At 36.6% G+C, this 15,823-nt stretch overlaps 1 protein-coding gene across 4 annotated transcripts in view; it reads right to left on the reverse strand.

Annotated features, from left to right (window-relative positions):
- Positions 1–15,823, reverse strand: part of THADA (THADA armadillo repeat containing) — a 330,132-nt gene that overhangs the window by 225,988 nt on the left and 88,321 nt on the right. For all 4 annotated transcript variants that reach the window (XM_047852046.1, XM_047852045.1, XM_047852044.1 and 1 more), the window contains exons 25-26: positions 12,862–12,984; positions 1,309–1,400 (exon numbers count right to left, since the gene is read on the reverse strand). In XM_047852046.1, coding sequence (XP_047708002.1) covers positions 1,309–1,400; positions 12,862–12,984 — 215 coding nt within the window. The remainder of the gene's footprint in view (positions 1–1,308; positions 1,401–12,861; positions 12,985–15,823) is intronic.

The raw sequence follows: 15,823 nt of genomic DNA on the forward strand, positions 1-15,823 counted from the left end.
TTTTAAACCTCAACACTTTAGAATTATTACAAACTAAAGAAAGCTAAGGAGAAAGAAATCTTAGTGATTTCAAACTACTGAGAAGAAGAATTTCTTTAGAAACCTACTAAATAGTAAAAATTGTAATCATCCTTTCAAAGGAATAATGTTAGCATTATTTTAAAAATACAACTTGATTAGAAAAAACAAAACTCTCTGGTATTTCCTGAATGTACTCTGGGGATTCATACTTATAGCCAGTTGCCTTCTTTTTAAATATTTATTGAATTTCATAGGGCAATAAATAGCAATTTAAATGACAATTCAGAACTATCTGTAGGTTTCATTAGACTTACCAACAGTACATCATAAAATTATTCCATATTTTCTAATTCCTAAAACTCACTTCCATCACAAGAGAATATTTTAACAAATAACAGCTTAAAACCTAAATTAAAAATGTGATAATCAGCCTTTTTAGGGAGGAGAGGAACATGGCCAGGGTTATCTTCAGATCCTTAAGAGAAAGCACTGGGCCTAATTGGATCCTAAATGAAGTTAAGAAAGTAATTATACATGCAGCGACAGTGACATCTAGTGTCCAACCTTGCACGCCGCTAGACTACCATCAAATCCTAAAGGCTACTAAAGAAAGTTATTCAAAACTTCTCTTCTTTAAAACCAACAAACGGAACTTGTGCATTGTATCTAAAGATACAACCCATTGTCAAAGTGTTTCTATAAGTTTCTTCCCAGACATTAAAAAAAAAAAAAAATCTTAAGAGTAAAACATCTTAAAAAAAAAACTGTAACACTAAAGCCCTAAAAAGTAAAAAGCACTGTTTACTCCATGTGGCCAACATCTACCTGGAACTGCTCCCCTTGGCTGCAGAGTTTAACGCAAAAATAATCTGGGACATGCTCTGATGGGTGTATCACAAACATTTAAACTTCCAGCTACAAAAGTAAAGATACTACACAAGTTAGTACGTGGTTAAAACATCAAGAAAAAACAATTTAGGACATTAAAGGAATGCCTGAAGATGCAAAGAAAACAAAAAAATACTTTAGCTGTTGCACTGAGAAACCAGCTCGACATTTCAGCCCATGCTACCTTGCCATATTTTTGTTGCTTTGAAAGGTCCACTTATTAAACAGTAGGTATTTTTGCCCAAGAGGTTAGAATTTGGCAGCTTAGGTTAATTTACTATAGTATTTTAATAGTTTTATGCTCTAGATGAATCCATAAAAGTAAGCAAATTTCCAAAAATTATTTTTGGCCAGGACAATATTTTGTAAAAAGTAAAGTTAGCGTTAGATGAAGCTTACCTATTTTTTTTGGAAAGTTCATCCTTTCCCCTTTTAACTCCAAATATTCTTGTGATCAAGGTACTGAAAAGAAGTGTGGATGAATTTCTCACCTAATGTAAAAATAAACGCACAATAAGGATTAAGAAATATACATGGCATGAAACCAACATTTACAATATTCAAACTTGATATTCAAAGTCATTACCCAACTGGCTAGTGTGGGGCTAAACAAAATATGGTTTGTGTTCATGAAATAATTTTCAAAAACTACATAGTAACTGACTCCATGACTTCCTCTTACATTAAGCTCCGCAATCCAACCACACGCACATAACACGGCCCTTGCCTATACTTCTAACATTACCACCAATTGTTTTCAATATCTCTTTGTACTTGTATCATCAAATAACACTTTCTTTTAAAAAAATTCATTTTCCCATATCCTTTCTGACAACGATTATCCCCTTAAAGAGCTCAGCTCTTTCCATTCATTTTCTGTAGTCATTTACCTATGGGATATATTCATAAGACCTAACTCAATCCACATTATTAAGATGGCCAAGAAAATATTTAATATCCAAAATGTTGTTTATTAACCCTACAATGTAGTAATCTAATAAATTTTAACCCTAAAATTATCTGAGACAACTGGTTGATAAAAATAAGAGGATGAAACTATCATTAATAAACATAAATCATTTCTCCAAAATGATAATAATAGATATCTCTATTCTAAACCAGTGTGTCAAGATGTTGTTTTGCTGGATTATAAACATCTCTTGGGGCACCTGGGTGGCTCAGTTGGTTAAGCGTCCAACTTTGGCTCAGGTCATAAATCTTGCGGTTCCTGAGTTCAAGCCCCACATCGGACTGTCTGCTGTCAGCACAGAGCCTTCTTTGCATCCTCTGTCTCCCTCTCTCTCTCTCCCCTCCTCTGTGTGCACGCGTATGCATGCTCACTCTCTTTCTCTCTCTCAAAAATAAATAAACGTTACAAAAAAAATTTGTTAATGTCTGAATGCCACGGCATATTGGGCTTCCTCAATTACCTTGCCAAATCCGAGCAGAGATCTATAAATACGTACTGACTTCCCTACAATATGTAAGGCACTATACCAGCATCATGGAGAATATCTAGAAATAGAAGACACGCTTACAGCCAACACAGAGCCTACATTCTAATGAGATAGGTGTCATGATCATTTGGTATGTTTAAACAGCAACATAAGAAGAAAGGTAATTCAAAGTAACACTTTTAGATTTAGACTAAGACTTAGAAAATAGCCCTCTAAAACCACTACAGTAGGGGTCACAAACTCAAATGTCCACAGGAACTAGTGAGTGACAGGAGCAGCACAGGACTAGGTCTAATGCAGCCACTATTCAGCTTTCACTGAGTAGCATGAGGGAATGTAAGCCCAGTGTTGCCAGATCTGCTTTTTTAAGAGAAGCCAGAAAACCCAGTTTTTATGTGAAATCCATTATTTTGAAATGTTGGCAACAGATTAAAGGGGGGAAAAAAAACCACTGAGGAGGCCAAATAAAACACAGTTGTAGGCTAGATTTGACCTATCAGCCATTTGCAACCTCTCCTCTAGAAGCCCAAGACTGACTCAATTCATGCATGGTAACTCTAAAAGTAGACTATAATTCATACCAAAGTGGTATAATTTATACCAATATTGCAATGAAACCCTAAAATTGGATAAATTCACTTATGTTCATTCCACAGTCAACAAACATTCATGAAGACACTACTATGTGCCCTAACCAATATCCCCGAACAACAAATCTATCCTGTTACACTGTCAACGTGGCCTCTGGCCTACTCAGACCTTGATTATCTCTTACCTCATCTATTGACTTAGTGCCCAAAGACTCTTGGGTTTAAGATGACTTGATGAAGTCACATAAAAACCCTGTCTCCTCTCAGGAATCACACAAAAACATAAAGAGAAAAACAGGAGCACAAATTCCATTCTGCCCTGAACAAAACTTTCTAAGAAAAGCTGCTAGATGCAGTGTAGATGCAAGCTAAAACAGGAGTTCCTGGAGATGAAAGAGGATGCCTGCCCTTAATCAAAACGTAGACGACTGTTTTACAAAGTGAATGGGTGCCCCCAGAAAGAAAACCCCTTTGTGTGATTCCATAGGCTAGAGGCAGGAGACAGTCTTTCTGTAATATTAAGATGGATCTGAGGGTTCCAGTAGTAGTACTCTGATTCATTCATTATCAAGTTCCCTCATTAGCAGCCAATAATCGTCATTGCCTATTCCAGTAGGTGTAGCAAAATGGTGATTGATATTCTACCATTAATTAGCTATACTTTTCAGAAAAATAAAGTTTTCCTTCATCAGCTCTTTGATTACCCTGTTACTCGGTTACTACAGAATCATTTCCATAAATTTACCAGTTTGCAGGATAATGGGTTCATGCCATGGCAGCCCCCAAAGGTCACCAAATCATGATCTTTTAAGACATTAATAAAATTAATTTTCCTTCTACTCAGATATGATCCACATACCATAAAATTCACCATGTTAAAGGGTACTAACTATTCAGTGGTTTTTACTACATTCGCAACATAGGAAACTACCACCACTACCTAATGCTACAGTATTTTCATCATTGCAAAATGAAACCCTATACACATTAGTAGTCATCATGCACCCTCCCACATTAGGCAAACACTAATCTACTTTCTGTCTCTATGGATTTACTTATTCTGGACATTTCATATTCACGTGATGACATAACATGCAGCCTCTTTTGTCTAGCTTAGCTGCTCTCAAAGTTCACTCACGTTGTAACATGTATCAGTATGTAATCCCTTTTCATGGCCAAATAATATGCCATTGTATGGATATACCACATATTTAAATCTACTCATCATTTGATGAACATTGGGGTTGTTTCCATTTTCTGGCTAGTATGGATAATGATGCTATGAACACTCCTATACGAGTTGTTGCGTGAACGTGTTTTCATTTCTTTTGGGTATATACATAGAAATGGTATTGCTGAGCCATATGGTAGATAGAGTAGGCAGTTAGTTAGACATGAGCTGGAGGCAAAGGCAGTGATAAAGAGGCGACACATTAGAAGCCTGAGGGCACAACATCCTGACTTTGTGGCTTCCAACACCCTAGGGCTTACAGACCAAGAGCCATAGGTGCAGAACATGCACTCTCCTCCTCAACCTCTACCCCATGGTAACATATGGCCTCATTATATTTACCTTGCGGTGTTGGCCCACCTCCCTGCCCACCCCTGTGGCAGAAGATGGTCTTGACAGTTCTGGCAAGAACCCTGTAGGGTCAAAAACTACTCCTCCCAACAAGTACTTTAGATGACTGGAAACAACCTCAGCTGGAGACAACCCTAGCTATGACCCATAACCTACGCAAACATAAAAAGACACTCCTAACCCCAGTACAGTTGCCACCTCTGGGCCTGTCCACTCTCACTTCGAGAGTGTAATGTTCTTGATAAACTGCTTTGTGCTTGCCACTTTCCTTCTGGCTATCTTTATTCAAGTGTGGATCCTCACATAAATCTTTTGTGGGGAACCCAAGACCCAAGACCTCCATTCACACAATGCATACTCCCCCACTGGTAACCATAACTCTACGTCAACCTTTTGAGAACTTGACAAAGTGGTAGTACCATTTTACATTTGCACCAGCACTGTATGAGGGTTCCAATTTCACCAATTCTCCAAATGCTCCCCAATAACTGTTACTGTCCATCTTTTTTATTGTAACTATTCTAAGTGGGTGTGAAATGGTATGTCACTACGATTTTGATTTGCATGTCCCTAGTGATTAATGATGTTAAGCATCTTTTCATGTGCTTATTGTACATTTACATACCTTTTCTGGAGAAATGTATTCAAGTTCTTTGCCCAATTTTTAACCAGGTTGCCTTTTTATCATTGAGTTTTAAGAGTTCTTTACACATTTTATATGCTAACCAAATATCAGATACATGATTTGCAAATATTTTCTCCCATTCAGTCAGTTGTCTTTTCATTTTCTTGATGGTATCCTTTGAAACACTGGCATTTTAAATTCTGATCAAGTCTAACATTCTTCTTTTGCTGTTTATGCTTTAAGTATCATAGCTAAGAAACTGTTACCTAATCCAAGGTCACAAAGATTGACAGTTAATATTTTCTTCTAAAAGTTTCATCATTGGGGCACCTGGATGGTTCAATCGATTGACTCTTGATTTTAGCTCAGGTCATGATCCCAGGGTTGTGGGATCCAGCCCCTCATCCACGAGGGGCTTCTGCTCAGCGTGGAACCTCTTAAGACTCTCTCTCTCTCTCCCTCTCTCTCTCTCTCTCTCTCTCTCTCTCCCTCTCCCTCCCCTCTCCCCTGCTCATGTGCACGCTCTCTCTCTGTCTAAAAATTAATTAACTAATTAATTAAGGAGTTTGATCTATTTTGAAAATTTTTAATATGGTATAAGATAGGATGCAAATTCATTCTTTTACAGGTATATATGCAGCTATCCTGGTACCATTTGCTGAACAGACTATTCTTTCCCCCACTGAAATGTCCCTTTTACTAAATGTTAGGTTTTATTTCTGGACACTTAATTCTATTGTATTGATTTATAAATGTCTTTCCTATGCCAGTACCACATTATCTTGGTTACTGTTGCCTTTATTGTAAGTTTCAAAATTTGGGCATGTGAGTCCTCTGTTGTTGTTGTTGTTGTTTTTTTCAAGATTGTTTTGGCTAGTCTGAGTCCCTTGAATTTGCATCTGAATTTTACAATCACTTGGTCAATTTCTGCAAAAAACTCCAATAGGATTTTAACAGAGACTGTATTGTATCTGCAGATCAATTTGGGGAGTATTTCCATCTTAATATTAATGAAGTCTTCCAGTCCATGAACATGAAATATCTTTCCATTTATTAGACCTTTTTCAATTTCTTTCAAAAATGTTTTGTAATTTTCAGTGTACAAGTCTTAAACTTCTTTTGTTAAATGTATTCCTAAGTATTTTATTCCCTTTGATGCTATTACAAATGGAATTGTTTTCTTAATTTCATTTTTTTAATGTTTATTTATATTTGAGAGAGAGAGAGAGACCGTGTGTGAGCAGGGGATGCTCAGAGAGACAGGGAGACACAGAATCTGAAGCAGGCTCCAGGCTCTGGGCTGTCAGCACAGAGCCAGATGCAGGGCTCGAATCCATGAACCATGAGATCACGACCTGAGCCAGAGTCAGAGACCTAACTAACCAACTGAGCCATGCAGGTGCCCCTTTAATTTCATTTTTGGATTATTCATTGCTAGTCTATAAAACTACAATTGATTTTTGTATGTTACTCTTGTATCCTACAACCTTGATGAATATTTTTGTTAATGATTAATTAATTAATGGTTGTGTGTGTGTGTGTGTTCCTTAGGATTTTCTATATACTGTATATGATTACATCACTGAAAAATAGCGATAGTTTTGCATCTTTCTTTCTAATCTTGCTGATTTTTATTTCTTATTCTTGCCTAACTGCCCTACCTACAACTTCTAGTACAATGTTGAACAGATGTGCCAGAGTTGATACCCTTGTCCTATTCCTGATCTTAGAAGGAAAGCTTTTTGTAGTCTTTCACCATTGAGTATGTTATTAGCTATGGGTTTTCCATTGATACCCATTGTCAGGTTGAGAAAGTTCCCTTCCATTCCTACTTTATTGAGTATTTATAACAAGAAATGGTGTTGGGATTTCCGCATCTGCTTAAATGATCATATGGTTTTATCCCACTAGTCTACTCATAGGGGGTACTATATTGATTTTCATATGTTGAAAATATATACTCTATATTCTAAATGTGTAGAAGTAATATAGCACAACATTAAAAACAATTACTGTAAATATAGAGCAAAATAACTAGCATGGAAGACACTACTTGTTACTTAAGAGAGAAGAGCGTCCCTATGTTTCTGTGCTGTAGGTAGTATAATAGTTCCAGGACATCTGTGTAAAGTACTCCTTTTATTTTCTAATATTTCATCCATATTTTCTGGCCTTCTCCACTATAAAGCTAATTAAGGAGGGAAAGTACGTAGAAGTACAATTGAAGGAGAGGTGTGACTGACAAACTGCATTACCAACTCCTAAATCATTGTTAGTAGATACAAATATGCATCATTGATATATCCATGTGGGTAATGAAAAAGGTCATTATCAGCACTAATATATTTTGGAAAAATAATCATAGTAACGACAATGAAAACATGTCCTATTTGGGAAGGATGGATCAAGGAGAATACAAGTAAAAAAAGAGAGTAACAATAGAAAAAAGCAGTAAAGTTAAAAATGGAGAGAACAGAATGGTTGCCAAATAACTTCAGCTATAGTCAATTCTTATCATAAGGAAAATACCAGAAAACCTTCCTGTTTTCTTACCTCCTTCCCCATCAAACCCTGAACACAGTGTTGATAAAGATTTGATATTCAGCTACAAACTGACAACTGCTATCAGTTTTTCCCTTCTATTCATTAAGTATATATACTTTTTCTTTCCTTTCTAGCATGAAAAGGCTAACCATACAGTCTTGTGTAAAATATAGGAGGGTTAGGCAAAGGAAAAGAAAATTAGGTTTCACAAAGCAGTGTGTGTGTGTGTGTGTGTGAGAGAGAGAGAGAGAGAGAGGGAAAGAGAGAGAGAATCTGTGTGTAGAAGTGTGCATGCATGTATATATGTTTATGTGTAGACAATACATTTTTCTTATATATGTATGGCTTTAGTTATATAACATAAATGCCCCCTTGACAAATAGTTTTAAAATATAAATGCACAGCCTATTTTGTGCAATCACTAAGTGGTACAGTCATTTATACACCATACACCTTCACCCTTAATAGACGGTCACATCCCTGACAATGGGATCTACATACAATATAAAATATTTTGTGTAGTGTACATGGTACCAGTTTATAGTAGAAAGAAATACTCTGTGAAAAAAATGAAATGAGATTTGGTTCTAATTTGCCTTTCATCACTTCTTAGCCATGTGCCTTTGAAGAAGACACTTAAAACTTTAGGTCATAAATCCCTCATCTGTAATGCAGGAAAGCTGTACTGAAATTTCTGGGCCTATGATTAAGGGGAGGGCCAGCCAAGTTCTGCAGTTCATGGTGACCTCCTTCCAAAAGAGTGAGACAAAGGAAGAGACAGAACTTCCACCCGTCCATATACCACCTATGCAAGACTTTAAAAAAAATTTTTTTTAATGTTTATTTATTTTTGAGAGACAGGGAGACAGAGAGACCAGAGCGTGAGAGGGGGAGGGGTAGAGAGAGGGAGACACAGAATCCCAAGCAGGCTCCAGGCTCTGAGCTGTCAGCACAGAGCCCAACACGGGGCATAAACCCACTGACCATGAGATCATGACCTGAGCCGAAGTCAGACGCTTAACCAACTGAGCCACCCAGGCGCCCCTGCATGATCTTTTTTTTTTTTTTTTAAGTACTTTCCTGTGAGTAAATCTCCATGCCAAGGCATGCCGTGTAATGTAGAGCATGGCTAGGTTTAAGCACCACACAGTCTTCAGCCTGGCACCCTTGGGGCAAACTCACAACTATCAGAGAGCCTGGACATGCTGGTGCCAACAGAGGCACAAAGTATACATGGCTGTGCTACTGGGAAGACCCGAAAGACTCCTTTTCCCCCTCTGAAACCCACTGCATATTGTGGGCCAGAGCTGGCCTGAGGTAAGCAACTAAAGACATACCAGACAGAAATATAAACTCAGTGTGGGTCTTAGTAGGATGCCAAAATGGCATACTCGATAGAGTTTCTAGGAAAGCTGGGAAGACGAGTTACCTGCCCTGCAATGACGATGTGACGATGAAGGGAAAGAAGATCAGGTTTTCCAGTCACTGAACTAAAAAAAAAAAGGGAATGCTCAGAAATACCTCAGTGTGTGTGTGTGTGTGTGTGTGTGTATGGAACTATAAATTACTCTCACCTATATTTTTAACTAGCTTCATCTCCAAAATACATGTCAAAGATCATCACATGTCACCATTTTTACTAATATTTTTCCATTCTGAGCCATCATCATGACTTGGCAAAACTATTACAACAGCTTCCTGATTAGTCTTCCTCCTTCTCTCTTGCCACCTTACAATTGAGTCTCCATTTTTAACTGCATCAATCGGATGCCATCACTCCCCTACTGTGAAACTCTCTCATGAAGGATTTTTCAACAGCAGTAGGAGCCACAATTTGAAACCCCAGGTCTGTCCCAATTATACCCATAGAGGCTGTAGAACATCGGACATTTCCAGACTCAGATGAGACGCTGTATCACAGGGCATGGGAACTGCCTTCTCTTGCAGCTGCCCAAAGGTTGTGCCAACATGTGCCCCAACGGTTAATCTTTGGCCAGTAAGAAAGAGGAGATGGAACTGTTCCAAGAGGTGGTAGTTTCACATGGCCCGGTTAGAAGATGTATCACATGACCAGACGACTAGCTTGGTTTTCCTGCAAGGTCAAGGCCTGCTTAGTAATAATGTCTTTCCTCTTTCCTTGTCTCACCTTCCCTTTTTCCTTCATTCCTGCTGCTTTGGATTTGTGCCACTCAATAAAACCTTAGCACCTAGGCTATAGTTCCAGCTCTGTTTCCTAAGTAACAGGGCCAAAAACCTATAAGGTAGGTAAAATGAACCTCCTCTGTATTCCTCTAACACCAAAAACTTTCCCCTATAATAGCCCAGATTCTGGAGTCAGACAGATAATAGTTGTGTGTTCTTACACAAAGTTATTTTGCCTTCCTGAGCCTTGTTTTCCTTTTCTGTAAATGACTGTAATAACAGAATCTACTTTGCAAGGCTGTTCTGAGCATTAACTGAGATTATCAAGGTAAATGATGCCAGGCACACAGAAAATCCTCAATAAAACAGACATCATTATGATCATGTCTTATTTATCCTTGTATTTCTAGTGTTTAACATATCATCTGCAACACAGTAGATGTGCTTAATGCTAATCTGTTTACAATACCTTTCCCCTGCATTTTATTTTATTTTTTTTTAATTTTTTTTTTCAACGTTTATTTATTTTTGGGACAGAGAGAGACAGAGTATGAACGGGGGAGGGGCAGAGAGAGAGGGAGACTCAGAATCAGAAACAGGCTCCAGGCTCTGAGCCATCAGCCCAGAGCCTGACACGGGGCTCGAACTCCCGGACCGTGAGATCGTGACCTGGCCGAAGTCGGACGCTTAACCCACTGCGCCACCCAGGCGCCCCTCCCCTGTATTTGAAAAATGCACAAGGAATGGCAAAGATCAAAAAATTTGTATGGTCTCAATACACAGGATTAAGGAATCTGAAAACAAAAAATAAAATTATACATGAATGCTTGTTGGAAAACATTCCTTTACTGCAAAATTAAAATTAAGTTAATTTTATTTGTGTTTTCCTCTGCAACATGGAAAAACAGTTAGGTCCAAAGTACAAATGTAGTCACATTTAGGCACAAGATATATTCTTGAAAAGATGTGCACAAATTAGGTTTCAGTAAATTAAACCACATTTCACATGCATTCAGGAAAAACCACTCTGTAAATGACTTCAACAGAGAATGCTGTGGTAGGTTGTTTTAAACTGTTATACATTTCAATTGTCCTAAAATGAAGCCCTCTTCATGTTCATTGATTATGTTGATTTATAATTTTGACATATCTTAGATTAAGTTTTTATAAGAAAAAAAAGCTAACAATCAATATATTAAAGTCACAGTACTGATCATTAGAGCTATGATGTTTATTTTCTCAAGTACAGCAAACTGAATAGAACCAAAAAGATTCCTTCATCACCAGTGTTAATAAGGAAGATTCCCCCCCCCCCCCCATAAAACTACACATGAGCACTTATATATGTGAATGCAGTCTTTTGTGGATATATGTGTGTATCTGAGTACTACACACATTTGGAACCCACGTTAAAAAAAGGCAGAAAATACATCAGAATGCTAATAATGATTATCATCTGTATGGTGGTTAAACAGGTGACTTTTACTTTTCTTTTTATGCTTTTCTTTCTTTTCAAATTTTCTGCAGTATATGTGTTACTGTTTCAAAAGGGCTCAAAAAAGATTTTTTTTTAAAAATAAGGTACTCATTTTTGATACTTTCAGTTTTGCTAAAATGTTGGAAAAGTCACCAGGTTTCACCCTCTGAAAGCATTTCTTTGTTCATCTTGAATTTACGACTTGTTGAAAACAATATTGATATTGCTGGCAATCAGTTTTATGATCTCGAGTTTTCCGGATGGTAAAGCCCCATTCCTACCTCTATGACTCTACTGAAGGTACACAGGTATTGCTCTGCTTCCTGTAAATGCAAAAGGTAAACACTGTGTCCTCAGGAGTAGTTAGGCAATGCTCCTAGACAGGATTTCAGACATGTATCTCTCTTACAGGAAGATGCACAATTTTCCAGGCAGAAGTTGGCAACCTTGAGGATTCCTCTTTACCTTGGAAGTCTGTGCCTCTGGCTACACTACAAAATACTGAGTCTCAATTAGAGCAGCATTATTCATGATAGCCAAAAAAAACCCTAAATGTTTATCAACAGATGAATGGATAAACAAAACGTCCTATATACATACAACAGAGTATCATTCAGCCTTAAAAAGGAACGAAATAATAACACAGGCTACAACATGGATAAACCTTGAAAACACTACACTAAATGAAATAATCCAGATACAAAAGGACAAAAATTCTGTAATTTCACTTATATGAGGTACCTACAACAGGCAAATTCATAGAGCCTGGAAAGTAGAACAGAGGTTCCCTGGGGCAGGGAGTACCTCACCAAGGAAGTGAGGAGTGACTGTTTAACAGATACAGAGCTTCCGTTTAGGGTGATGAAAAAGTTCTGAGAATGGATAGTGGTGATGACTGCACAACACTGCAAATGTACCTCGTGCCACTGAACTGTGTATTTTATTTTTATTTATTTACTTTTTAATGTTTATTTATTTTTGAGAGAGAGAGAGACAGAATGTGAGAGGAGGAGGGGCAGAGAGAGAGGGAGACACAGAATCCGAAACAGGTTCCAGGCTCTTAGGTGTCAGCACAGAGCCCAACGTGGGGTTCAAACTCACGAACCATGAGATCATGACCTGAGCCGGTCAGGTGCTCAACCGACTGAGCCACCCAGGCACCCCTGAACTGTATATTTTAAAATGGTTAACATGATAAATTTTGAAAAAGAGATAAGTGATAGTTTAAACAAAAATAATAACAATGTAGTGTGGGTTTATAACATACATAAACTGTAATAAAAGCACAAAGATTGGGAGGAGAGAAAAGGAAATATGTATCATTAGGTTCTTACACTTCAACTGAAGTGATACGATATCACTTGAGAGTGGACAGTGATGCTAAAGATACATGCTAAAACCCCTAAGGCAATCACTTAAATAAGAAAACAAATAATTATGGCTAAAAAGCCAACAAAGAAGATAAATAGTAGCTTATTAAAACCTACTCAGAAGTATAATTAAGTCAATGAAAAAAAAATGGCAAAAGCACTTACTGCCCAGACTGGTGATGTAAAGCCTAGAATTGCGGCCTTAGCTCCATCAGCCACATATGGAATAATATTTTCTCCCAGACGTGTATCTCTGAACAAGGCTCTAAGGATATTTAAAGCATGAACCTAGAATAAAAAGCTAAAAATTAGATGTGGTTGAAGACCCTGGTAATTCTAAATCTGTACACATTCAATAACATAACCTCAAAATAAAAAAGTTACTGAATTTGAGAAGAAATAAATAATCCACAAATGAAATAGCAGATTTTGATAAAATACAATTATCTGATAAATCAATTTTTTAAAAGATTTAAACAGTGCAACTAAAAAGCTTGATTCAATGGACATATGCAGTATCCTGCACCTAACAAATAGAGACAACACGTTCTTTTCAAGTACACATGAAACATTTATTTTTTTAAATGACTTAAAACCTAGCCACAAATAAAATCTCAACAAATACCAAATAATTAAAATCTTACATATTATGTTCTGATCACAGTGGAACTAAGTCAGAAACTGATTTCTTTAAATACTTTTAAAACTGATACTTTATTTTTAAAAAAAAAAAGTGGTTAAAGGAAAAAAAAATTAACATTTAGGGCTGACCAATAACCAAGGTGCTACACATCAACATTTTGAGACGCAATGTAAGTGGAACTTTAAAAAAAAAAAAATGCATGCCTTACATGCTTCTATAAAGAAAAAAAGACTAAAAATGAATATTCTCGGTGTCCAATTCAGATGACAAAGAACAGTAAATTAGAAAAGAGAAAGAAAATTTAAAAGAGCAGAAAATTTTGAAAAAAGCAATGACATAACCAAGACCATTAGCAAAACCTAAAGCTGATTCTTTGAAATAGAAACAAACCTCTGGCTAACCAAGAAGAGAGAAAAGAAAACAAGCAGTATCATGAATACCAAGGATGATATGACTACAGATACTACAGAGAATAAAGCAAAAATACTACTGTGAATAATGCTACCCAAATTGATTTGAAAAATTAGATAAAATGAACAATTTCCCAGGAAATAGAATGTATCAAAACAAATAGATAGATGTTTATCATTACATAAAGGAAATCAATAGATAAAAATCCTACCCAAAGACCAAAAACAAAACAAAAAAAAAACAAATCCAATATAATAACTACAACAATTACAAAAAAATTGACCCACATGAATTTATAGATGAATTCTACCAAATATTCAAAGAATAGATAATCCCAATTTATATAAACTATTTGGAGAAGAGAAGACTCCCAAATTTATTTTACCAGTTTAGCACAGCTTGGCTAGAAAAGTAAGGACAACTACTTTGGGAAAATGGTAATTTCTATTAAAGTTTAATGAACAATGTACCCCAAAAAACACTCGTAGGTATCTACCGAAAAGAAATATATATATGTTCACCATTAGGCATGTACAAGAATGTTCTTAAAAGTACTATTGTTGGGGCGCCTGGGTGGCACAGTCGGTTAAGCGTCCGACTTCAGCCAGGTCATGATCTCGCGGTCTGTGAGTTCTAGCCCTGCGTCAGGCTCTGGGCTGATGGCTCAGAGCCTGGAGCCTGCTTCTGATTCTGTGTCTCCCTCTCCCTCTGCCCCTCCCCCGTTCATGCTCTCTCTCTCTCTGTCCCAAAAATAAATTAAAAAAAAAGTTGAAAAAAAAAAAAAAGTACTATTCTTAATAACCCAAAATAAAAACCAACCCAAATGGTCATCAGCAGAATGAATAAATTATATAATATCATATAGCAACGAAAATAAATAAATTACAACTTGGATGGATAATATAAACATAATGTTGGTCAAAAGAAACCACATCAAAAGAGTACATAATGGTATGTTTTCATTTATTTAAAACTTAAAAAAAACAGGTAGAACTAAAACTAAGGTGTTAAAGTTAGGCTAGTAGTTACCCTTGGGGAAAAGGTACTGATTAGAAGGAGCGTGAGGAGGCTTTGAGGTGTTAAAAGTTGTCTCTTGCTAGTTACACCAGTATGTTCACCTCGTGAAACTTTATTGTTGTACAGATATGATTTCTATATGTCTTTGTATATGTTATAATTCAATAAAAAATTTTACATAAAAAATAAGGACAGGTACAGCATGAAAAAGAAAAACCACAGGCCAATCTCATGAACCCAGTGAAAATACGCAAAAAATATTTTTTAAAAGATTTTAAGGGAATCTAGCAATGTGTAAAAACAATTCACCATGTCAAAGTTGTGGGTCAGGATTCCATACGCAAAGATGGTATTGGATCAAAAATAAGTATATTCATGATTATTTGCAAATTCGAGAAGACATTTATCTCAAAAGACACTTGAAAGCATTCAAGGAAATGTGATTTCCTTAATGAGCTATATGACAGATTTAAACCTACAGCAAATATCAGCAATCACATAGGGATAACTGCTATTTCTATTGCTATACAAATCATACTACAAGTTCCAGCCAGCAGAATAAGAAAAATATTTTATGAATAAGAATTAGAAAGATAAAACAAATTTAGCATTATTTACTGAGGATATGATTATCCATAAAGAAAATCCAAAAGATTTACAGACAAGTCATTAGTTGTAATACACAATAGCTGACATGACTTCTTTTTTAATATTTAAATCTTCTATGGGTGCCTAGGCGGCTCAGTCATTTGAGCATCCGGCTTTGGCTCAGGTCACGATCTCACGGTCCGTGAGTTTGAGCCCTGTGTCAGGCTCTGTACTGACAGCTCAGGGCCTGGAGCCTGCTTCAGATTCTGTGTCTTCTTCTCTCTCTGCCCCTCTCCCATTCATGCTGTCTCTTTCTTTCTCTCTCTCTCTCTCTTACTCTCAAAAATAAGTAAACATTAAAAAAATTTTTTCTTTAATTTAAATCTTCCAGTCCATGAGCATGGCTAGTTTTCTCCATTTATTCAGATCTTTCTCTATGTCTTTCATTATTTTAAAAATTTTATTCTG

Source organism: Prionailurus viverrinus, chromosome A3, assembly GCF_022837055.1.
Source record: "Prionailurus viverrinus isolate Anna chromosome A3, UM_Priviv_1.0, whole genome shotgun sequence".
Taxonomy (NCBI): Eukaryota; Metazoa; Chordata; class Mammalia; order Carnivora; family Felidae; genus Prionailurus; species Prionailurus viverrinus.